The sequence below is a fragment of the Pteropus medius genome, unplaced genomic scaffold, assembly GCF_902729225.1.
Source record: "Pteropus medius unplaced genomic scaffold, Ma_sr-lr_union100, whole genome shotgun sequence".
NCBI lineage: Eukaryota > Metazoa > Chordata > Mammalia > Chiroptera > Pteropodidae > Pteropus > Pteropus medius.
Window position 1 is genome coordinate 94730 of NW_024349569.1, and position 25498 is coordinate 120227.

At 35.7% G+C, this 25498-nt stretch overlaps 1 protein-coding gene across 3 annotated transcripts in view; it reads left to right on the top strand.

The window, feature by feature from the left end:
* Positions 1-19601, top strand: part of ELMOD1 (ELMO domain containing 1) — a 59185-nt gene extending 39584 nt beyond the window's left edge. For all 3 annotated transcript variants that reach the window (XM_039883149.1, XM_039883150.1, XM_039883151.1), the window contains exons 6-11: positions 698-827; positions 6177-6310; positions 8977-9045; positions 12583-12633; positions 13750-13883; positions 18204-19601. In XM_039883149.1, coding sequence (XP_039739083.1) covers positions 698-827; positions 6177-6310; positions 8977-9045; positions 12583-12633; positions 13750-13883; positions 18204-18376 — 691 coding nt within the window. In that variant the 3' untranslated portion in view covers positions 18377-19601. The remainder of the gene's footprint in view (positions 1-697; positions 828-6176; positions 6311-8976; positions 9046-12582; positions 12634-13749; positions 13884-18203) is intronic.
* Positions 19602-25498: the final 5897 nt, after the last annotated feature.

Consider the following 25498-nt stretch of genomic DNA (forward strand, 5'->3'; position numbering starts at 1 on the left):
TAAATTTATTTATTTAAATTAGTTTCAAGTATATTGGTTAGACATCTATATAGTTCATAAAACGATTCCTCCGCAATTGCTTGTTCTTTCTTTCTCTTAGCATTGCCTCATCTGCCAGGAATGGTCCCAAGCAGAGGTGGTGGTGGTGGTGGTGTTTTAGAATTTTTCTTACCGCTTAGCCCCTGAGGGCTGTTTCTCTCTCTGTCTCTCTCTGTGCCTGTTTCTTTCTTGTCTGTCTGTCTGTCTGTCTGCCTCTCTGCCTCTCTCTCTGTCTGTCTGTCTGTCTGTCTGTCTGTCTCTCTCTCTCTCTCTCTCACACACACACACACACACACCCTTCTGAAATATTTCTAGTATACCCACATCGTGGAAGCTAAGTGATCCCTAAAAACTCATTATCACCTCTATTTTCTACATCTTATTTTCAAGTCACCTGCATATGGGGCTCCCTTGTTTTTTAAGCTACAACATGGCTTAAGAAAAGGCCTGAATGAGAGGTAAGTTTTAGCCAAGTTCTACATCTGTCCATGCTTAGCTTCTGTAAGAAATTACGCTACTATTAGATGGATCTTCTTGGAACAATTTCCTAAATATATTATAAATATGAAAAGTCCTATTGTGCATATATCAAGTGAACAAATGCCAAAGTATATGTTTTGTTTTTCTTCATGTGTGTTTCATCTTCTGAACACTTTAGGTTGGGAATCTCTCTTCAGGCTTGCCTTCTGCAAATCGTTGGGTACAGAAACCTTATTGCAGATGTGGAAAAACTGCGCAGAGAACCCTATGATTCCGATAATCCCCAACATGAAGAAATGCTTTTGAAGGTTAGTCTTTGAACTCATTTCAGTCCTTTGCTTAGGTCAACTAATGTTTGCCAAGTGCCTGCTCTGTTCTAGGCACTGCTCTGGTCATGGGGACACAAAGGTGAATAAGACATGGGCACTGATGGTTGGTAAAGCCTACTTTTTGTGCTGGTTCAGAAGTTGGAGGTAAATTTTTCATTAGAAAATTTATGTGAGGAGTTAGATGTAAAACTAATTTTCTTTTGTAATCTAAGAATGCATCAGAGGTGATTTCTGTGTGCTTTCATGTTTGGCTCAAGTTGAAATTGTTTAACTGTGTTGAAAGCCAATAGGAGTGATAGCATTTGTCAAAGAGTGACCTGGGATTTCCTCTTATGACTTTTAATAGACATCAAAGAAGATGAAGTTGGTTTCTGCTTCAGCAATAGCCATCTTGGGAAATTACCCAAGATCTTAGTGCTGATTATTTATTCATATAACTTGGATAGCATTAGAAAAGGAGGTAAAGGTGTATTAAAACTGTTGGAAGACTAATATGCAGTTATAAATACTCCTTCTAGCTGTCAAAGCAAAACCTTAAGAATCTTATATGATCTGATGGTGTGTTATAAAACATTAATAAAACTTTACATGAAAAACTGACTAGTGAGTTAAAAAATTAAGACAATTTCAAACTTTAGAAAACTACTCATCTGAATTGTTTTCTAAATTCACTCCTGAAAATACATGCTTTTTAGGATGCATCCTTTCCTAAAATTCAAAGAAGCAGTGATAAAATTCAAAGAAAACATTTAGTTAGCTGCCTTAACCTTATTTTATGGAAAAATGTCAGTAGAAGTTGTATTTTTGTGTGGAGTGTGTGTTTTTGTGTTTGTAAGTATTTAAGCAGATGACTCATTTGTCTTCACTAATTAGTGCTAGATTCGATGTGAATCATTAAAAATTACAGAAGCCTCATTTTTAGCAAGTTTTTCTTCTCTTTCTCCTCTGCTTAATTTTAGCTAAGCCACTGGCCAGCTTCATCTCCTTTTCTTACCTTATTTTTTTCCATTTTCTGATAGAAGTAGTTGAATTCAATAAAATGACCTCAAGATGGGAAATAAGAGGTGAATGAAAGAGAAAAGAGGTGGTATAATTAACAGACTGGCCACAAGCATCTGAACAATTCAGTAAAATGGCCGAGATGCCCTCTGAGTCAATGACATTTGAGTAGCTGCAGTGTATCATCTTAGCTGATCTGTTATATGTGTGGTGGCATATAGTAGATTTTCAACAAATATGGGCGAATGTATGAATTATTATAGTTCATTAGATACATGTCAAGAAGTTCTGTGATATGACTTATCTGAGGTCATGATTTAAGTATGTATGTAGACAATCATTTTTTATTGTTAACCGCTATAAGATATAAACAAGGTTATGGTTGTTATCTTCACTTTAGAGGTGAGCAAACTTCAAGATTTTAGTCCAGGCTCTGATTCACACGGCGAGTAAATTATAAAGCCAGGACTGTCCCCTGTTGTGTTACACATTGAGAAAAGGTTGTCTTTTCTATCCATAAGTGGCTTGCAATCTAATTGGGGAGATATTCTGCATTTACAAAAATCACTAAATCTTACCATAGAGCTCCCCGACAAATACTTCTTGAAGGTTTTCCATGCCCGCTGCTTTATTCTAGCTATTATCTCCAAATGAAGCTATTAAAATAGCCTTTTAATTCTGCCACTAACATTTCCTGACTTCCATCTCCTAAAATACTGTTGGAGGAATTATCTAGTCATGTCATTCTCTAGGTTAAAAATTTCAGATTCCCTATGTCTGATAAAAGCCCATGCATCTTAGCATGCATTTTGGACCCTTTCCAATTTATTTCTTTACGCTATCTCCCATTATGTACAGTACCTTTCGCCATGCTCTGTCATTCACCCTGACCCAGAATAGGCCATTCCACTCCCTTTGCCCAGATATTTGCTCATACCATTTCCTCTGTTACTCATTATTTTCACAGAAGAAGGAGGCTCATTTTTTAAAAATTGTTATTTATTGAATTTTCAAATCTTATTTAGCCTCCTCAAGCAGACTTGGAGTGGGATTTTTATTCTCCTACTCTCTTCATTTTATTCCAATTCCTAGTATGATAACAAAATAAGAAAACATTCACTGAGTGTTTAGTATGTACCAGTCATTACAGTAAGCATCACAATAAGCTTGTAGTGAGATATTGGTATTAACCCCATTTCAGGTGAGGAAGCTGAGGCTGGGTGGTTAAGTGACTGCCCAAGGTCATACAGTTAGAAAGAGCTCTATACTACTGCACTGTACTATCCCCCAAAGGAGACGCCATGTCTTATTCACATTTGTAATTCCAGAGACTGGTACATGGTTTGTGTTTAACTGCCTAAGCTCAGGGTTCTTCATCTTTAAAATGGGTAATAATACCCTTGTTACCTACTTTATAAAAATGTTCAGAGCAAAGGTCAGCAAATTAAAGTCTGTGGGCCAAATCTGGCAATCCATTTTTATAAATAAAGTTCTGTGGAAATGCATCCATTAATTTATGTATTGTCTGTGACTGCTTTTGTACTACAATGGCAAAATTAAGTCGTTGCAGCAATAGCCGTATGACCACCAAAGCCTAAAAGTATTTACGATCTGGCCCTTTACAGTCAGTTTTCCAACTCCTGATTTAGAGGCCTCAGTAATATATTGCCATATTGTTTAAGTGTTTTGATTCATAAACATAAGAGACCATTATCAGTGTTTCTACTTAAAATCTTAAAGGATAAAAAAAATCTGGATTTTATGATCGATGAAACTGTAACATCACTTTATATTCATGTAGCACTCTCCATAAGAGTTATTCAAATAGATAGTTCTATTTAGCATTGCTAACCAAGTTAAAAATAAAGGCAAAATTTTAGATGGATTCATGACTTAATAGAAAAAATATAACCCAGAATTAAAAGATGGTTTCCTAATGAGAAAAGAGTGCTACAGCAGCCTCAGTGAGAAGCTGCTTCTTGAATGAATGGATGAATGAATGACCTGCTTGCCCCTTCTGTTTTGCAGCAGACCTTAGAAAGGCAGAAGGGTTCAAGCAAGCTTACAGCAAAGGCTCAGTACAAAGAGAAGAGAATTAAACAGAGCATGGGCCACGCTGGATAATAGTCTCACTCAAAGTACAGCTTCTACATCTGTAGTTTGTCATCTGCCACAGGAATCGCCCGTTTTAGCTCTGGTGTCCTGCACTTTGCAGGTAGCTTTATAATAACTCTGTAGCACAGTCTTAGATAGCTGGACTCCTCAGCATCCCCCACCAGAACCCACTTCATAAGTTCAATTTTCCAGTTGGCTTCCAATATGCAAGAAATGACCTCGCCCTTCAGGAGTACCCTGCCTCCTACCCTTACTTCTTTCAGGGATGAAACTATCAGAATAGAATCCAGTAATTGAAGCATTCTTAAAGGAAATATACACTTGATAGTACTTAATATAAGTATATTAACAATCACTTTTCATTTTCCAAGAAAGTGACCCTTATTAAATCAGATAGGATTAAGAATTCAATTAATACTTTCTAGCCATCAGTCTAATCTGTCATGATACATGAAATAATTAAAATGAAATTTCTTTTTAAAGCATTTTATTATTTGAACTTTTTACTTAAGTATTCCCCTAATGAATAAGGTTTATGACTTACCTGTAAAAATAAAATGCTTGTTTTTTCCCTTTTACTTCACTCACTTTATGAAACCAGATATTTCTAAACTGTGTAGAACCCTGAGATTACATCAAATTATTATCCAAATGAATATGATGAGCTTTGCAATCTTTCCCTTTTTTTTTTTTTCTAATTGTGACAATAACAAAATCAGTTCCTAAAGGAGTTTCAGAAAGACACTTTTTTCCTCACTTGTTAATACTCTTCTCATGAACTCAGAAACATTTTCTGTTTTGATGAATGCAGAGAACTGGCAAATTCTTATATGGATAATATAAAAGGAGATTTCTTATACCTGTGTTTGATATTTTGCCTCCAAGTATGATAGATTTTTTCTTTCCTCTGAAAATTCACTCTTTTGATCGAATGTACCAGTTGTGCCACTAATATAAAGTATTATGTTATTTGAATAATACATAATTTTGGATTAGTGCCTAGAATAACTGATGAATCACAACTCTTTTTATTACTATTTCCTGTCGTTGAACATTGTTTTATACTGTGTCAGATATGTGACAGTCCACTAACTATTTAAAGCAAGGTGGTTGTGTATTCCTGTTCTGTTTCAACTTTAAAATCCATATGATATAGAGTAAGCAATTTAGAAATTGAATTATGTTTGAACTGGTGATAAAGAAATTTTACATTTGTATTTGTCTCTATAATGAAGATATAATGTAAAGTATTATTAATATTGTAAAAAAAAAATTTGTTTACATGCCCATTTCTATTTATTAGAAAGAACTAGTAGAGCATTACATATTCATATAGCTGTGGGGTCTCATTTTCTCTCCCTTTCCAATAATGATATCTGTTGAACCTATCTTTCTACAGAAAACCTAGAAAAATAGAACTAGTTTTTTAAGCAGTGAAAAGCATAGTGCTTAGAATTTTTATTTGTCCATTAACATACAATTGATTGTAATTAAAAAATTTTTAGATAGCTCTTAATGATAATATATTTTGAGGTTTACCCAGAAACATTACTGATCTTCCTTTATTTAGCTGTATGATGTTTACTCTCACCCCTATTATAGGTGAGCCCTAAGAAATAAAAAGACTGCCCATTTTTCTTTTCATTAACAATGTTGCTAAAAGTTTGCTGTAAGCATTTTCTGAGGATTTGAATAATGTGTGGCTTCAAAATTTTCCCTGTTCTCCCTTTCCCTTTATTCTTTTATATATTTTTGGAGGACTCTAAAAAAGCTTTTGTAGGAGATATATATCTGATTAGAAATTAAAACAGAAATATTTAAAACACAGAAATGTAAAAGTACGTATTCTGTTGCCTTCAGAGGAATGCCATGATCACATGTCATGCAGCCTCTGAAAAATATCACTGGGTACTCATGAGAAGATGAGAGTGAAAATGCAAATAACCTATTATTTTTATTTGAAATATTTTTTTCCTCCCAGACCCTCTGAAGAGGTTATGGGGTCCTTCCAGGAGTCTTCAAACCATATTTTAAGAACTGCTATCATTTCAATTTGATCATTGAAAGATGATCAAATCTTTAATTGTAATATATTTGCATGTATTCAACTTTCACGAAGCTCTTCTTAAATGACATAGTTTACAAAATCTGAGCCAATAGGAAAGAGTATTTGTGTGTGTGTATCATCTGGCTAATTTTCTTTCTTGTCTCCAGTTGTGGAAGTTCTTAAAGCCCAATACTCCACTGGAATCTCGGATTACTAAGCAATGGTGTGAAATTGGTTTCCAAGGTGATGATCCTAAAACAGATTTTCGAGGAATGGGACTTCTGGGACTGTACAATTTACAGTAAGTAAACTTAAGAATGAGTGAGTATTAAAGTGATGTTCTGGTCTCCTCATATTGAAATGACAAAATTGAGATATTAGTTCCAAAAGCCACTTCCCGGAAGACCCCCAAAAATATTCAAGTCCTCTAAGAATTAACTCAGGTTCATAAAATTTAAAAAGCTGCTATCATCTTCCTTTCATTTGGCAAACTTCGTAGATTCTTTTAAGCAAATCTCAAATGTATTTATTTTAAATTTTATCTTATGAGAAATTTGAAATATATATAAAAACAAAGGAGAAGATTATAAAGACCTATCCTTATACTAATCACCCAGATTCAGTAATTATCAAGGTTTCGAAATACTTGTAATATTTATTTTTTTGGTAGAAGTGTGTTAATGAAAATGTTATACTGCTTGTCATTTTACCCTCGAGCTCTAAAAAAAACAAATTACCTTATGTTAATCCAAATGCCATTATCACATCTAACAAAATTAACAATAATTCCTTGGTGACATCTATATCAATCCACATTCAAATTTCCTAATTCTCTCAAAAATCTCTTTTTATAGCAGATTTGTTCCAATCCAGTTCCATACAAGATCTCCAAATTATAGTTATTATGTCTCTCCAGTCTTTCTCAATTACAGCAGTTTTTCTCCTTCTGCCCTCTCCTTTTGCCCCCTCAGCCATGTCATTAACTTGTGTAAGATTCCCAGTCAGTTGTCCTGTAAAACGTCTCATGGTCTAGATTTGTCTGTTTACATTTATACTCGTCCCTTGTATTCCTGAAAATTAGAGGTATTCAGAAAGGCTTGAATAGCTTCAGTTCAACATCACAGTAGGAGGTCTGCAGTGTCCCCACTCTCAGTCCTATACTGAGATATATCAGAGGAATTATAGCCGGATGGCTCCATCATAAAAATCCTGTCAGCCCTTTATCTCATCATTTCCTCCAATTATTTTCACTGAACCAATTAATTAATTGTGCAAAAACTATTTTTCTAATTCTGTTATTCTTCCCACAGTTGTTGGCTGAAATTCTGTAAAGTTTCAGTTTCCTTTATCTACTATGATTATTTGGTTTCTCTAAAATATAGGCAAGACAGATGCTCACTAAATAAGCTGCCAATTTTTAGATCAAGGACTTAGTGCCCTAGTTCCCTTGTTAGTGATCAAAAAAACTCTTTTTTGGCTTTATCTCTCTGTTTTTTAAATATTATTTTTAACTCCTGGTATAAACTAATCGCACTCATTATTTTTTCATGCTTAAATTGAGTCCTTTGTGGCCATTATTTTTCAAGCCATCAGCAGTCTTTTTAAATCAGTTCTTGTGCCCTTTGACACTACCTTATTAATGAGAATAATGATTTTTTTTTTTAAGAAATTAAGGCTTAGTCATTTTTGATGGTGCCCCATTTTTCCCCTAGATCTTTGCCTTCATTTTAAATTTAAGAAGTTTAATAATCACTCATTCTTTTATGAAATGTTTTAAATGCTACATTATTATATAATATGAAAGAATAAAAAGTAAATTTTGGTGACAAAGATAGTGTTACAAATAAGTGGATAAAGGGCAAGCTTTTGAGTAAGTAGAGCTGGTACAACTGGTGTTCCATTTAGAAAAAAATAAAATTAAATCTCTATCTCACCTCAATGACATAAACTATAAAAGAAAAATTAATAAATTTCACACATTAAAATTGAAAACCATTGTAAGATAAGCTACAATAAACAAAGTGAAAAGACAAGGCAACACTGACACATAAATGATAAAGGATCTACATATATCCTGGACTACATTATTCTCTAAGGGTTATTTGTCTTATTTATGTGAGGATTATTCTAGACATACTGAACCAAGGAATATGAGCAGACATAAAAGAGAAAACCTAGATGATCAACAAAAGTATGAAAAGAAACTCAATTTCATTAATAATCATGGCCATGTGTATTAAACTCACTGACTTTAGTTTGAAATTTTCTGAAAGAAAATCCAAGAGCTTGTTTTATCCTAGATTTATGCAAGAAATATATATACATCAGATTAAATAATATATGCTATAGTCTTATTTTCTAATTGTTGTTATAAGTACTCTTTATGGTTTATTTTTGAAGGTATGTAAGCCTTTTGTATTTATTAGGAAACTTCATTACCCCTTTCTCTCCAGAACAAAATTTTATTTTTAACATCTCTAAGCTCTGTATTTTCCATTCATCCGGAATTAAAATACTCCATGAATATTCTCCAAGGAAAATGCGTTTGAAATACATCCTATGTCACCTCCTCTAGTCTCCTCCTTTTTGTGTCCTTTGACTGTCACGGTCCCTCACCATGTCCCTTCTTCCAGGCTTTTCTGACTCTGAGGAGCCTCATCTTGCCCCCTCATCTATAATCCCTCTTAATAAGAATATCTTTGGCTATCTGGGGAATGGCGAAGTTCATAATTAAATTTTCAAACCTACTGGAATCATTCCTAAATCTATGTGAGTTTTACAACTACCCTATTATATTGTCATTACATTTGGAAAATTCTATTATGGAAAGGTATTCTCTGGAAGAGCTGAAACAAGTGATAATCTTATGCTGGTGTCCATTTCTGAATCCAGAATGGCCTCAAATTGGATTTAAATGAATGTATTCAATAGGTATGGAGTTATGGTGTTCTTTTCCTCCAACTGCAGGTATTTTGCAGAAAGGGATGCTACAGCAGCTCAGCAGGTCCTCTCCGACTCTCTTCATCCAAAATGCAGGTAATTGTTAAAAATAAAAGGTAGATTAAGTTTTATGAATGAGGCAGAATGAACTTCATCTCCTACATAGATCTGTTGATGAGCTTCTCAGGAGAGTTGACCCACCAGAAGTGAGGCTTAAACCTTTTTCAACCAAACCCTTTTGACAAATGCTGATGGTTGAAACTTCAGATACTTATTGTGGGACTGAGGATGTAAAATAGCACCATTCAAGCGACATGTGTATTTAAGGGGCCTGATAACATCACTGCTGTCCAGGAAGATTGAAGAGGTGGGCATAGAAGTAGGAGAAAGTAGAGTCTAGAAGAAAGAGCTTAGAAACAAGGGAGCACATGGGAGGATAGAAGGGAAAATGGAAGTCATGAAATCAGGAGCTGAGAAAGTATGGAATTACTGGGGCTTTTTTTCTTTTAATAAAATTCCAGATTCTAAATTATTTGCATTTTCATTTAACTTTCTAAATATTTCTCTAACCGATTACATGAAGGGATATCACTAAAGAGGAAATAAGGTATTTTTTCTTTGCTTTTGTGTTTTGTCGCTTTTCTTTTCTTTTAGAATAAATACAGGCACGAATTTTTAAAAGAAGAAACCTAGATGACCAACAAAAACATGAAAAGAAACTCAAAAAGCAAACATTTTTCAACTTTTTATTTATTATAGCTTATTATATTTGGGCTGTGTTTTAGTGAGAGAAAAAAACAGATTATACCAATCTGAAAGAAAATGTCAAAGAGCCTTTTCTACAGCCATCACTATACCTGGTTGGAGAAATATTTTGAACACTTCACCTAAAGACTGAATACATCACCACACATGCCTTGACCTCATCTATTCCCCAGACAAGGGTATTTTATTTGGGAATTCTGTTGCACAGAAGAAATTTGCTCTTCTTTTAATATAGTTCTAATTATATATATATATATATATATATATATATATATATATATATATATATATATATATATATATATATATATATATAGTGTGTGTGTGTGTGTGTGTATGCTTTAGTCCCTCTTTTGCAGTCATTATTTTGTGTCACCTCTGTCTCCTCAGCATGGCAAGTTCCTTGTTAGTGTTCATGTTTGCTAAACAAGTCCAAAATTTTATCATACCATTCTAAAAATTCGTTGAGTTTAGAGTTCTCCTCCCAGCTTACTATTATACTTATTCTAGCTTCTTCTAGCTAAGGTCCATTAAATTATACTGTACTTCTCAAATTTATATTTATAATCTTTTATATTAAATTTTTGTTTTCTTTATCTTTTATTCACTTTAGGAAAACACTCAAATCATTTAACTCTTTCTTGATACATTACACAGTTAAAATCAAGCTATTCTACTTTTTTAACTACATTTTCTAAATTGCATATTTTTGTAATATAGAAACTCTTGAATTCTCTCTAATTAAAAGTGGCTAAGGAGTCTGTGTGCACTGTAAGGTGGCATTTCCTGGGGGAGTTTCAGCCAGACGACATGAATCCTCCATGGTCCTGGGGAAGTGACAATAAGCTTAAAATATTTCTTGATTAACCATTGGAGGGAGGTTAATTGTGTCTACAAGCCATTCTTAGAGAGGAAATATTTAAGAGTTTGTGTGATTGCTCCTATTTAAGAAGAGATTAGTATCTCTGTGTGTGTGTGTGTGTGTGTGTGTGCGCGCGCGCGCGCGTGCGTGGACACGAGCATATAGATAAAGCTACCATGCTTTGTTCCTCAAGCTACAATAAAATTGACTAGTTGAAGTTCAAGTATTGATCATTCAAATTGATGGTAAATGTCACTGAATACAAATTAGAATGTTTTGAAAATGTTACTGTCCTTTACCAATGTTGGAATGAAGTATATATATTGACTGATTTCGATATCAACATAGATTCTATCAGGCCCTAACTATTTCAGATGTTCAACGGGAAGAAGCCAATATATATACTAAGGAAAGCTCTTTCCTATCTGTCCTTCAGCAAGCATTGTATGTTATGACTCTTGTGAACATCCATCTATTGAGTCCCGAAGTAACTTGAAAGATAAAAGTAGATTTAAGTTGAAAAGAAGAATTTTGACTGTTAGTTTTTTTGTTTGTTTGTTTAGGGTCTGTGTGTGTGTGTGTGTGTGTGTGCGTGTGTGTGTTTCCTGAAGAGAGGGATTCATTCTTTTGGGGCCAAGATATCCTATAGGTAATCAAACAAATAAAAGTCAATTGGCCTTTTCTTGTATTTCCAATGCAGATGGAGATTTTTAACAAATATGGAGACACTATGTATTTATAAAGCTTTGTTAAAGAGAAAATGGGTGCTTATAAACTTGTTTATATAAAGTTTCTTAAAATTCACACATAACTCATTTTAGTTTGGATATGAGTCTTTTAAGGTAAACATCTCCTAATGCCTCTTTGGCTAGATGTTTGGTTAGTTGGCAGTTACACTTTATAAACAGGTGGCATATTTTAACATTAAAGGCAGTTACTTTTAATTACAGCTAGTCATTTACAGAGTAGAAAGTATATATAGTTAAATATCAGCTTTGCATCGTGTTTTTGTGGTCTTGTGCTGTGTGTATGTGTGTCTTTTGATGTTGTCTTTGCCATGTATTATAGAGACCTCTTCTTTCTCCTACTTAGGTGGAAGCTAAATGTTCATAATATCTCTGGTTTTTTAATTTTATTTAGTTCAAATGATGACCACATTTTTTAGCGTAAAACACTGAATAAAAGTTTCATTAACCACGAAGAAGAGTGGAACTTGGCTCCTGCCTACAAGACATTAGCAGTACAGATGGGGATGAGAAATGGGTGGATATGCAAGTACACGAAGTAATAGAATGCATGGCAGAATTTTCAGAATGCTTCTGTGATAAAACCCTTTCTTTAAACAGTCTTATTCAGAAGCTCAAATTACGAAGTGGATTAAAAGTGGAACTGCAATGGTTTGCATGTTTTAGCTTAGCCAAAGGAAATGTCAGTGCACTTGTTGAAATAGAATTTTTGAAACCTATATAGTATTCCTCACTTCCTCCCTCCCTTCCTTCCTCCCTCTCTCCCTTCCTCCCTCCCTCCATCCCTCCCTCTTTCTCTTCCTTCTTTCCTTTTCTTTGCTTCCTCAGTAATTTATTTAAGAATAAATATTTATTTGTCATCTACTGTGTGCCAGACATTACAAACAAGGCTGAATAGGAAAATGCCATGAGATAAACCAAATGAATTGCAGTAGGGAATTCTGAGAGAATGAGGAGAGAGATACCAGGCAAGGTTTCATGGAAGAGATGTTGTTTGATAATTCATGATAGTATAAAATAGTCTTCAGGGCTGTCTCCCACTGCTATGCTAAAGTGAATGGGAAATAAGTAGCATGGCTTTAACTGCATTTCTGAGCTCCATATAAATTGTATCTTAGCTTTTCATTGAAAAATTTAAATTGATTAGTATTTGATAACTGAGTTACACATGTCTCTGCATCTAGTCAACAGTTTAAACATAAACATTAAAAGACAACAAGTACCAATTAGAGATTAAATCTTATTCATTCATTCATTCAGCAAATTCAGCAAAGCGGAATGGGAGAAGAAAAGGATGGATAAAGCAATTGGGTGAGTGTGGGATTTCATAATAAAGGTGTCAGTCTGAACCAGAACAAAAATGTCCCAAGAACACCGTGAAAGATGACCTGTATGAAATCTATTTGTCCTGATAGAAATATGTAATCCAGTTGAATTTTTAAAAGGACCTGTTTATCTGTTTTTTAATGTATTTGTATGATTATATAACACTACTTCGTCTGTGACCAATTGACAAGGTTTAGAAATGTATAACTATATGAAAATGATTTTTAGAAATTATCATTTAGAATTTTATATGGTAGTTTTAAGAATTTCTATCAAGTATCAGGCTTTTAAATAAAAATTTACTTAGAAGTTTTTTTTTTTTAATAATGCCCATTTCATCTAAAAATATTTTGAACTGAGAACTCCTTTTTTTTTTAATGTGCTGGATTTATATCAGATAGGACTTAAAAACGCTTTCATTTAATTTTTGATAGACATGTAGAAAAGGGCTAGAAAATATACCCTGAGTGTTAAGATACTTAAATTTTTTCTCATTTTAAAGGTAAAAGTTCTTTATTTTAGAAAATTTAGAAAATATAGGAAAGTAAACAAAAAAATCATCCCAATCTTATTACTCTAACAGACTTGTATTAATATTTTGTGGCATTTCATTCTGGCTTACTTTCTGTGCATATTTGTATATATATAATAAAACTTGGCTTGTTTTATAAAGTTTTAAATCTTGCTTAAATAGTCTTTTAGGAATGTAGTTTTCATTGGCTGAATATGTTATGTTAGATTACCATAATTTGTTTCACCAATCGCCTTCTTTAGGATATTCGAATAGTTTCCATGTCTTTGCCATTATCAATAATGCTGTAATGAATATCTTTGCATATAAAGCTTTCTCAGTTTTTTAATTTTTTCTTTCATATATTTGGAAAAGGAATTACCAAGTCAAAGCACATGATCTCTCAATTCTCTTGTACGTATTATTGAAATTTTCTGATAAATTACAAAATTCAGGGTTTCGATAACAAAGAGGAAAGTGAAACCTGCCACCCTAATAATTTAATAGCATTTTTAAATCAGATTATTGTATTTTTAAAACTTATTTCCCATATGTGACACGCAGTTGGTTTTGTGGTTTACACTTTACAGGTACTCATTTGCAATTGTGGGCATCAACATAACTGACCTGGCATATAATCTACTGGTGAGCGGAGCTCTAAAAACTCATTTCTACAACATCGCCCCAGAAGCTCCGACATTGCCTCACTTCCAACAAACATTCTGTAAGTTTCCAGTGGCTTACTTATCAATGTAGGTTTCTATAGAACACTCTAGAGAAGGGTTAAAGCTGAGGTATCTTTGTGATTTGGTTGCTCTGGGACCTTTGAACTTCCTCTTTTGGTTTTGATTTTTTGTTGTTGAAAACCTTCACTTACATTTTCAGGCATTGTAGATTTCTCCTCTTTCCCAGCCCTTGCATAACATCTAATGTGTCAACTTCTGGTCTGACTTAACATGTCTCTCACCCTCTAAATCCAGCTTGCAAAGCACTTAAGAGGCAGGTTCTAAAGACAACCGAAATTGACTGCCAGATCTATGTTTCCTAACCTCTCTAAGCCTCTGTTATCTCAGCTATAAAATGAGAAATGAGTCTTCCTTACAGAACTACTGTGAATATAAAATGAGACGATGGATAAAATGTTTTTTTGTTAACTAGCCCCACAGTTAGTCCTCAGTAAACATTAAAAGAGCCCAGGTGAGTAAGCATGCAACAGGATTAGTTTTCCCAAGGCCCTCACAAGATTTTAGAAAAAGCAGCAATCCCCCTATGGATTGGGGTATAGGCAAAGGGACTCAAGCCTTTCTAGAAGAAGCAAACTGTGCCTTGAATTCATTGTTCCTCCATCAGACGTCATCAGTTCTTCAAGTCAGCTCTGTAATATTCTTGCGATTATCCGTGTCCCTGCATATGTCTCTGCTGTCTACTAACTGAATGCAGTGAAGCAAAACCAAGACACATTCAAGCAACAGCAAATACGCTGCAGGTTTGGATTGAAAGACCAAATTAATATTCAAAACAGGTATTCCATGTAGATAAAAGAATATAAGAATATAATAGCTCTATCATTCTGACTTTACAGTACTATTCAGTGAACACTGTACTGCCAAGGCAGTACGCTACAAAAATTGCATTCTATCTAAAGCTCCACTGAAATGAAGTAAGGTTGTGTGTAGTGAGTAGAAGGAACATACAAAGGTCAGAAGAGAGGGAAGAATTATCTTTTCTTTGACCTTCAAAAGAAGGACCTATTCAGTAGGTACAAAGGAAGAGAATACACTGGAAAAGGCAACTGGCACAGCAGTGGAAAGTCATCTGATTTCAGTTCCAAACTTCCAGCTTCCAGCTGTAATTGGGTGATTACACCCTATTCAAGTATCTTTTCAAAGCCCAGTGTCCTCATCTGTAAAATGAAGGTATATCAGCATTACCTACCCCACAAAGCTGTCGCAAAAATTAAATAAGAGACTTCAAACAATAGCCTGGCCTCTGTTTCCAACCTCTATTTGTTAGCTTTCTTAGCTAACATAATATTCTGAAATTGCCTACCTGGATTCCTCTCTCCAAAAGATCAATAATTGGGAAGCATAGGAACTCTACCTTTTTCTCGTATCTTTACATATTTGTTAATTGGCAGATGGGCCAACTGACCAACTGACCAAATAGATTTATAAACACCCTGTGATGCTGTATAAAGGAGTGGAGTTTTATGATTATAATATGTACTCCGGAAGCCAAGCCACTATTTCTTCATTTTGATTAAAATCAATTTATACAGTCTCTAATTGTTTTCCTGATGTGCTAGAGAAAGAGAGTCTCAAGAAATCAGTCTGCAAGCTTTAAAGCTTGACTTTTGCAGCCTTCAGAGAAAGGATCCTGAGAGTGGTGTCAGATTGTTAACTACTCCCACCTCTACTCTTATCCTAGCCTGCCTTTTAAACTTTTCAGAATGTTTTTCTGTGATTGCATGTAAAGTAGAAAAATGGGGAAGCCAAATGGATCTCCATTCTTCTAAAACTCTGTGCTACCTTAGATCACCTTTAGAGTAAGTTGCAATTTACCTGCACATTATAAAACAGTGAATATTCTTATGCACATTGTGGAAAAGTGAATTCTTAATAATTTTTCATAGTACCTGTTTCTTTATTTCAATGGAAATGAAGACCTTATCATTCATGAGATACTAATGAAATGCTTTTAATTCGTCATGGGTGCTTTTAATGCATAGTATTGGAAACCTGACTCAATATACAAAACAGCTCAGAGGCCAAGTCAGAAAAATTATGTGTGTATTTTATGTAGCAAGGGAAGAAGAAATTATAAATGATCATAGATTTTATTTAGAAGTATAAATTATAATATTTAGAAAGAAGCCAAGGGAACTTAAAAGGAGAGCATTTTTTAGACCAATGTTTCTCAAACTTTAGTGACATGAATGAGATTCATTTTACCAAACTGTGATGCCTGGTTGAATCTGGAAGGATCTGCATTTTTAACAGGGACCCCCATACCATTCTTGAGATACTTTAGGATTTTGCCCAGTCACTGAGATGGACAGATGATTGAATTGTTTTGATTGAATAAGATACTGAGGTTAGAGGAAACAAGTTTCTGTCGGTGTGTACTGAGCTAACCAGGATGATAAACAGACTCCAAGTCATGGCATGTGGGAAGTGGTAATGAGAAATAGGAATGCTTAACCTGGAAAAGAGATACGCTCAGGGCATAAAAGGCACTTCAGACTGAATTGAAGAAACACTGAGTATATTCCAAGAAATACAGGCCAACATTTTAGGCTCAGTGTGAGAAAGAACCTTTTAAGAATCAGGTTCTTCAGTGGAACAGACTAATGTCAGTTGCGTCACCAGAAGAGTTCAAGGCTGGCTGCTGCCTTAGGGAATGCAAGTATCAGATGGAGCAGAGATGGATGAGATGGCTCCTGGGGTCACTGATACCTATGATCTAGGGCTTCTCTGATGTGTTCAAGTTCTCATAATGGTAGCAGTGGGCCCTGGGTTGGGTAACCCATAGGCATTTGGGTAAGGGTTGGCATATGTCCACATCAGAGATGTTAAAAGCAATCTATATGTTAACTTCTGTTAACACAAATTAACATAATGTGTTAATGTGTGTGGAGATCCCAAAGGTAGTCCAATTCTAAAAGAAATGGAACAGCCGAACCCCCGCCAAAAAGTAAAATAAATTCTCTTTCTCCTTACCACCCTTTCTCCTATAGTCATAGAGAGTCTATATACTAAATGATGTACAAATATACTTAATAATGTAATGAATGAGTAATCAAGTAAGTTTGTCAATGGACCAACATCTGGCAGTGTGTGTTTGTGAGGAGCGAAGGTCACTTCTAAGTTTGTGTTATAGTGAGACATGGATAAAGATTTTTTAAAATCTGTGTATGGAACTGTTAAAGGTTTTTCCCATAAGTAGCTAGTTACCAGAAAAACAAAACCTATCAATTTTTTTTTTTACAACTGGAATTGAGTATGTTCGTTTCAAAATTCTCTTGCCATGCTCCCTCCTGCTGCTCACTCCTTTCCCATTGACGTATAAGAACTAGAATTCAAACCAGATAGTATGTGGCATTTACAGGTTTCTGGCTCCAGAATCCTTGCTCCCACTTTCCACTGCCTTCTAATGTTAAGACAAAGAAAAGCTTGGTTAATCTTTGGTTTTCTTTTTTTTAAACTGGGACTATTCCCTCAAATGCTTTTCTCCTAATACATATAGAGACACTTGAGCTTGCAATAGGTTTACTACATGTAAATAAATATCATCATCCTTTTAAAAAGCTATTCATGTTTCCATTCTAAATGTGATGGAGAAGAGGACACAGTGGGGAAACAGAACACAATGAATAGATTCTCATAACAAATAATTACATTTATTCTAAAAATTTTCCCAATCCAGATCATTCATAGATAACATTTCTGAGACACAAAAGTATTTGAATATGAAATTATGCTTCAGAGCAGGAAAGTCTTATTAACAATTTCATATAGTTTAATAACCAGTCTGTGTTGTTTAGAGTTGATTTACAATTTTTATTGTCTCATGATAGATTGTCAGAACACATTTGTTTGATTTGTCAGGGTTATTTAAAACTTTACTCAAATCAAATATCAAAAGAAAAAAAGGTTGAATGGGGGTAATTTTGGAAAATTAGACCATTATGTTAATTTAATAAGGGGGCCAATTGCTGTTGGCCTTTCAGAATATGTTTCACATGTGATTCATTTTCAAGAGATGTCAGAATTTATTTGTATTCCTGCTTGAGAAAAGTGAGAATGATTCCAGGACCAATTGGAAGAATCTTGCAGATTAGTAGTTTGTACTGCACTGGTTTTGAAGAATAATTTTTAACAGTAGTATTTGCTGTGAAATACTTTTATTTAAATATTCTGATCTCTTTGAGCTCCACAGTTGCCATTATTTGGTTTGACATCTCTTTCAGCATTTAGGGTGATTTCTAATGTGATTTGAGATTGTTTTTTCTCCTGCGTTCTTATCACTATCTTATCTCTAATAGGCTATTTGATGCACGAGTTTCATAAGTTTTGGATTGAAGAGGACCCCATGGACATAATGGAATTTAATCGTGTGCGGGAGAAATTCCGTAAGAGGATCGTAAAACAGCTGCAGAACCCAGACATGGCATTGTGCCCACACTTTGCTGCCTCGGAAGGTTTAATCAACATGTAGTTGCCCATGCTGATTTTAATGGATACCCCAGAACACTGCCTCATTGTCATGGTATATCTCTGCTTAGGTCCCAGCTCACACATTGAATGCACATGGTGATTGTATGCATGCCTTTTTGTACAGTATTTTCATCTCTTGGTCATAATTACCAGATCCCCAGATACCACTGTTTCTGGAGTATCTGCCATCCAGTGACTGCTCATATTGTGGCATTATGCAGTGTTACATCCTGCCTTGACACCCAGGTATGGAGAGAGTTTTCTATTTTTTTAGATTGTTTTCCTCCCTCTCATAACTCAACATTGAAGAATTGTATTTCTCTAGCTGTATTTTATATGTAAGAGATTTATCTGAATCTTGTTCTGTGGAAGCCTTTTAATTTATTGATATGTTTCATGACTATTGCTGCTAGCTTTTCAAGCCAGGTTCATGCTTGGGCCTCATTCCAATAAAGTATAAGACTTAAAATAATACAGACAGACACATGATAAGCCAAACCATTCCTGCAAACATAGCTGTGCTTCACAAAAATGTAACAAGGCTTGTAAGAAGCAAATTTAGGTAGGTACTGTTTTTGTTTGAAGTACCTGCAGAATTATATTGTAATTTACCCACAGTTGCAATTCTGTCATAGTCGTCTGGATATTAAGTTATTTTATTCCCATAATTTCACAGGCTTTCATGCCTAAATATGTGTATGATGCTTGGAGCCTCAGAAAGGAAGTATGCATACTTCAAAAGCTGTGAAAGGTTTTTCACTGCCTGCCTCTTGCTGAACTCAGACTTACACCCTAGCACTGTTCTAATCCAAGCATCTTTGCCTGGGGAACTCAGTGTTAACTGGTTTGTTTTCTCTGTCAAGAGGCAATATTAAAATACAATTTGCAAGAAAATGTATTGCAAGAGAGGAACCTAAGCTATGTCATTCTGCAATATTTCTTGAAAATAACGACCTTGATTGTATCAAGAAGTAAATTGCTTGGAAGGGGGAAAAGATCAAATCGTTCCAAAACTGCTAAAAATCATTTACAAAACCATGATTTAGTTTGGAATTATGATTGTAGTCTGTTGAATAATATTTACCATGGCATTTCATACCCATGGTATTTTATACCTTCTATCATTTTAGTATTATTAGACATTTGTGTAATCACTTGCTTATTTAAATGAATTTTGAGTACTGCCTGTCAGATATATGAATAAATTATATGTCATTCTACTGTAACGTATAGTGGATTTCATTTTAATATTTTGTGCTCATACAGCTTCTGAATATGCAAATATGTGAGTGGGTAGAATGTCAAAGACAGACAACCTGGAGCTGAATATAAATCACGCCATCATTCAGAGTAACCAGGAATAAATTAGAGTATGTCATGTCTGAGAAACTTATTTAACTGCTCATGAGGCCTGGTAGTGCTTTAATGAAAGAATAAGGTCCACCTTTTTCTTTGTAACTTCTTGTAAAGCCTGGTCTGTCTACTGCTAGACAGCTGATAAAGGAAACATTAAGCTGCCCGTTGTTTCCTTGTCCATTTTAGTTCCTCTAGGATTTTGCTATCCTTTCCCTCTCGACCATGTACCAGGTGGCAGCATTTTGTATTGCATCTATTACAGCCCTGTGCCCTTTCTTAGAACAGGGAACAGAAGGAGTTGGTTAACACATGATGTGTACCATGAGTAATTGCAAGAGTATATATTTCTCCAGATAGGTGAGAACTTGTGAACCAGGTAAATAGCCTGCCTTAGGAGCCCTGAATTTTCACCACAGCTGCAACTGCTATAAATGAAGGCATTATCCTATATGCAGTACAGGCTTTGTCGGCCATATGTGTGTGTATTTTCTCTTTCTATCCACTGTGGTCCTGTGTCACTGGTATGGCTTGATAGTATGTGGCATTTACACCAGCTCATGTCTCTTCTCTTCAGGTAGAAATAGTTGATGGTAACAGTGCTGGGAGTTTTCCCTCCCAGCTTCTTGAATAATTTCTCTCTGTTGTATCTTAACATGGCTGCACAATTTTAGGATGAAAAAACTACCAATTCTCTCTAGTTTGGAGTATTATTAGATTTCTCATTCACACCTCTTTGTGGAAGATGCATTCTACCCAGTAACATGAAGTAAGGTGAGAAAAAGAAGAGCAAAAGGTTTAAAAAGCATTAAAAATGTGTGATGTGTGTGTGTGTTTTCCCTTGAGCATTCTTAGCTTGCTTATACTTATTCCACTGAACAAGGGTTGACCACTTAAAATGTAAATAATATGGCAAGCCTCTTCTAAATTTTCCAAAACACTCTTGCTTCGATATAAACACATTCCAGTTCACACCAGATAAAGAAGACACTGAAGAGCTGTTTCTGAAAATTGTGACTTCAATCTGATTTTTCTTCTCATAGTTCTTGTTATTGTACTGAAAAAAATAATCTTTTGCCTTGTAACCCACCATCTTTTTTATTTGAAAAGAAGCTTAAATGTACACCAGATATACCAATCGCAAATGATAAAATGACCTTACAATGTATCTTCTGAACCAGAAGATGTTGTTAATAATTTCTTTAGGACAGCAGGGTAAACCACAACAGTTTGAGGAAACTGAGAAGTTAGGTGATTAAGAGAGACCAAGAGACAGACGTAAGTAGGGATCATCCACCCACTACTCAATCAGACAAACAACCCAATTTCTTCTAACCTCTGTAGGAGAAGTACATCATAGGGGCATAGACGTTTTGATATCCAGCATACTGCCAAAATCTTAAAGACCCATCAGAGAGTGGGCTTGGTCTGAGCTGGAAGGTCAGCTGATTCAGCTGGGCTTATAGAAAGTTGGCAACAGGAAAATAAAACCTGGCAATCAAACTCCACAGCTCCAAATCATCTTGATCTATAAATATATGGAGCCATATCCAACTGAATAAGAATGAGGAAGAGACCAGAGTTGATGGGGACAGAGGGCGGGACATGGAAAGAAGAAAAAGAGAGTAGACAAAAAGGAAAGCCAGCTAGGCACATAGCCACATCTTTATGTGGAAACTTTGAGCCATATGCTCTATCAAAGCAATGCCTGTAACTCTTTAGGAACTTACAGAAGTGACTGCTCTACTCTAGAAATGAAGTGACTGAAAAGCAGAAGCAAGTATAACATCAAGTCCTAGGAGACAAAAGATTCTGGTATGGATTCCATTTCAAGAGCTAACATTTAGTGAGTTCTCATGCCATGTGCCAGAACTGTGCTACTTCTTTGTTTCATCTCCTCAACAACATACAGAGTGAGCTTGTTTGCTTGCTTGGTATTCTAGACAAACAGGATTAGAGAATTTAAATGCATTACTAAAGGTGTCAAGAAAGAGAATCACAAACCACAATGAAATGTCACCTCACACCCATTAGACTAGCTGTTGTCAAAAAGACAAGAAATAAAAAGTACTGGCGAGGATGTGGAGAAAAGAGAACACTTGTGCACTGTTGGCGGGAATGTAAGTTGGTGCAGCCACTATGGAAAACAGTATGGAGGTTTCTCAAATTAAAAATAGAACTACCATATGATCCAAAATTTTCACTTCTGGGTAATTTATTTAAAGAAAACGAAGAGACTAACTTGAAGAGATAACTTGCATCTCCATGTTCACTGCAGTACTGTTTACAATAGCCAAGACATAGAAGCAATTTAAGTATCCACCATTGGAAAAATGGGTAAAGAAAATATTGTATATATATATACGCAATGGAATATTATTCAGCCATAAGAATAAGGAAACCCAGCTCTTTCTCCGCCATTGTGATCTTACTCGCCATGTCTTCTCAAAAGAATTTCAGGACCAAGTGGTTCCTGGCCAAGAAATAAAAGCAGAATCAGCCCAATCCCCAAAGGATTCAAATGAAAACTGGTAATAAAATCAAATACGACTCCAAGAGGACACATTGAAGAGGAACCATGCTGAGTCTATGAGGAATCACATCTGAGATGGCACACATGTGTATGCTATATCCAGGTTGCTTGGACCTTACCAAAGTACTGAGAAGATCACTACTACCTGGACAGTTGGACATGTTTTATTGAGAATTTATTGGAAAAATAATTTTCTTCTATATGTAATATGCTTCTGTACTAGTAGGTTAGTTCAGTAATAAATATGTGAGGCTTTAAAAAAAAAAAAAGGATACCCTGCCATTTGCAACAACCTGGATGGACCTTGAAGCCATTATGTTAAGTGAAATAAGTCAGAGAAAGACAAATACCATATAATCTCACTTATAAGTGGACTCTTAAAAAAAAAAAACTAATTCATTGATACAGAGAATAGATTGGTGGTTGCCAGAAGTGCAGGGCAAGGAGTGGGCGAAATGGATTTAGGTCAAAAAGTACCCACAAAAAAAGTAAATGGCATACCTAGACCTTGAACCCAAGGCCTTAAGCTGAGACTTTTAATCATTATGCTGCCTACCTAATTGAAATTATTCTCTGCTATCCAGGAGACTGGCGGACTATAAATTCATGTACACTCCCAGCACCCACGTGATAATATACATGTAAATAACATTTCTTGCTCAGATTTCTGTAAGGTGAATTCATACCTGCACATCACAAATGCTACTATACTGTCTCTCAGGACCTTCCACATTTTTGGTCAGAATTTCTTCCCTGATGCACAACAATTCTGACAGGATCATGAGCTCTTTCTCCCATCCCTTGCCTCCTCCAAAAGCACTGGAAGCCTGTGTTCCTCCTTCCTGCTGGCTTACGGGAAACCTCAAGCAGGTAGGCTTACAGAGCCCTGCTCAGTCCAGAAGCTGCAGGGTGTTTCAGTAGAAAGAGAAACATGTAGGACTTGGGACATGCAGACTCCTCATAAATAAAACATTCCTTTGACTGCTGAGGTTCCGGTGTCCCGTTGACCTGACTTAGCCTCCAGAATGCTACTACTCACAGAATGCTACTACTCCAGAATGCTACACTAACAGGTATGATGTCGTCCATTAACAATCCTGATTGCTTCATGGAAACCCCAGATAGATGGTCAGGGCACGGTTACCAAAAATAAAATATTGACTTGGTACCTTTCTATTATTTTATCTATAATGTGCCTAGCACTGTGGTCTGCTTTAGGAAAGAGGCCACAGAAGAAAAGTTTATGGAAACTAGAAAAATGTGGCAAAGAGAAAAAGCTGAGATTAAACTTGAAAAATCACAGTTAAACCCCCACTGTCATGCAAGGTGGGTTAAAGTGGATCCCTTCAGGACCGCCACCTACCATAAGAGAGCCCAGATGAATTCCACACCATCATGAGGCATGGGTTATGGAACAGACCTCATTAGAGACATTTCTAAAACACGTATCAGTGAGAGAAAAGAAGGTATGAGTGTTCCTCTTCATCTCAAGGCACGCAAGGACCTGTGTGCTGTGCTAGACACACTGGAGCTGTGAGTTCAGGTGGGGAACCCCTGTCCCTGTTGTTCTCTCTTGTAGAGAAAACTTGAAAGAAACTTAGCAGAAGGGTGATGATCTGAAAGGACCATTTTGTAGCCAGGCAATTGGGATCTCGCTGCCTGCTGGTTGGGAGCCATGAGGGAGCATGCACTGCCCTGCCCTACAGTCCTTGAGATCTGTGGGATGTTGCCTTGGAGGAGGAAATTTCTGGTCCTACGGGAAGCTGAGCGTGGATGTAACCCCTTCTGCTGGGAGAGAGAGATGAACTCCAGACGCAACTGGTTTGTCCCAGCATGCCAGAGAAAACTTGCAAGTTATTTTTTGACAAATCTCATATTACGCCCATATTTTAGATATATTAGCTCTTCTGTGCCGAGTGTGTAGCAATTACAGAGCAATATGGACATCAACAGCCTCAAGCTGGATACTAAGAGTTACATAACCCACTTTTGGTCAAGTTATTACTCTTGCTGCAGAGTACTGCAGGAAAACACTAGCTCTCAGAAGACCTTTGTTTCAGTGTATGTGCTGCTAGTGTTCCTTAGGCCAACAACTCACCTTCTCTGCTTGCTTTTACCATCCATAATGGAAAAATAATAATGACAGCTCCTCTTCAGAGGATTATTGTAAGAGTAAGAGTCAAATAAGCAATCGTTAATTAAAGCACGTAAGAAACTCCAGAGTACTAGATAAACACATGTTTAGTTATAATTGTTTTATTGTTCATTTGGTGTTTGGCTATGAGTTTACTCTAACAGAAAATTCTGCTACAAAATTTGTCCTTGTAGCCAGTGTCCCCCATAATTCAATTCAGCAAATATTTATTGAGAGCTTTTATACCAGGCATTATGCCAAGTCTGGGGATAAAATGGGAATGGAGACAGTGTCCTTCGTCATGACCCTCATAGTCTAAATCTACTGCCCTGCTTCCCGAAGTCTGGTCTTTCATCCACTGACATGAGAATTATTAGAAATGAATCCTCACAGCCTCCTTCCCAGACCTATGGAAGGAGATCTCCATCTTAACACTCTCCCTGGATGATTCGTGTGCACTTTAAAGTTTGAGAAGCAGTGCTCCAGAGGGTATTGATCTGGTCACTCTCCACTGAAAGCTGACAAGGTTTAGTCTCAGCTGTTAATGGTTTAGAAACAAACCAAACATTCCCTTTGTTTCCCCTCAACATACTTCATCAATATAACTTGACCTTGTGCCCACTTCTAGTGTGTTATCCACCCGGAGGTATAAATAGGAGTTAGCATGGAGAGGTAGAGGGTTGTTATGGACTGAATGTTGTGTCCTCCCAAAATTCATATGTTGAAATCCCGCCCCCGAATCTGATGGTCACTAGGAGGCGGAGCCTTTGGGCGGTGATTAGGTCATGAGAATGGGACCCTCATGAATGAGACTAGAGCCTTGTAAGAACAGACATGAGAGACAGTTCAGGCCTCAATTACACAATCCTATGCTATATCCCACCAGTACTGAATTCTATATTTTTTAGAAAAGAAACTGAAAGAAAATATACCAAAATAGTTACCTTTAGTGGTAGAATTATATTATTTTTATTTTATACATATCTATGTTTTCCAGATATTCTCCCATGAGCATGTATGGTATCTAAAATCCAAAGGAAATAATAAATGTTTTTAAATAATAAAATCACACTCTGTGATTAGTCTCGGGAATTTAAATTTAT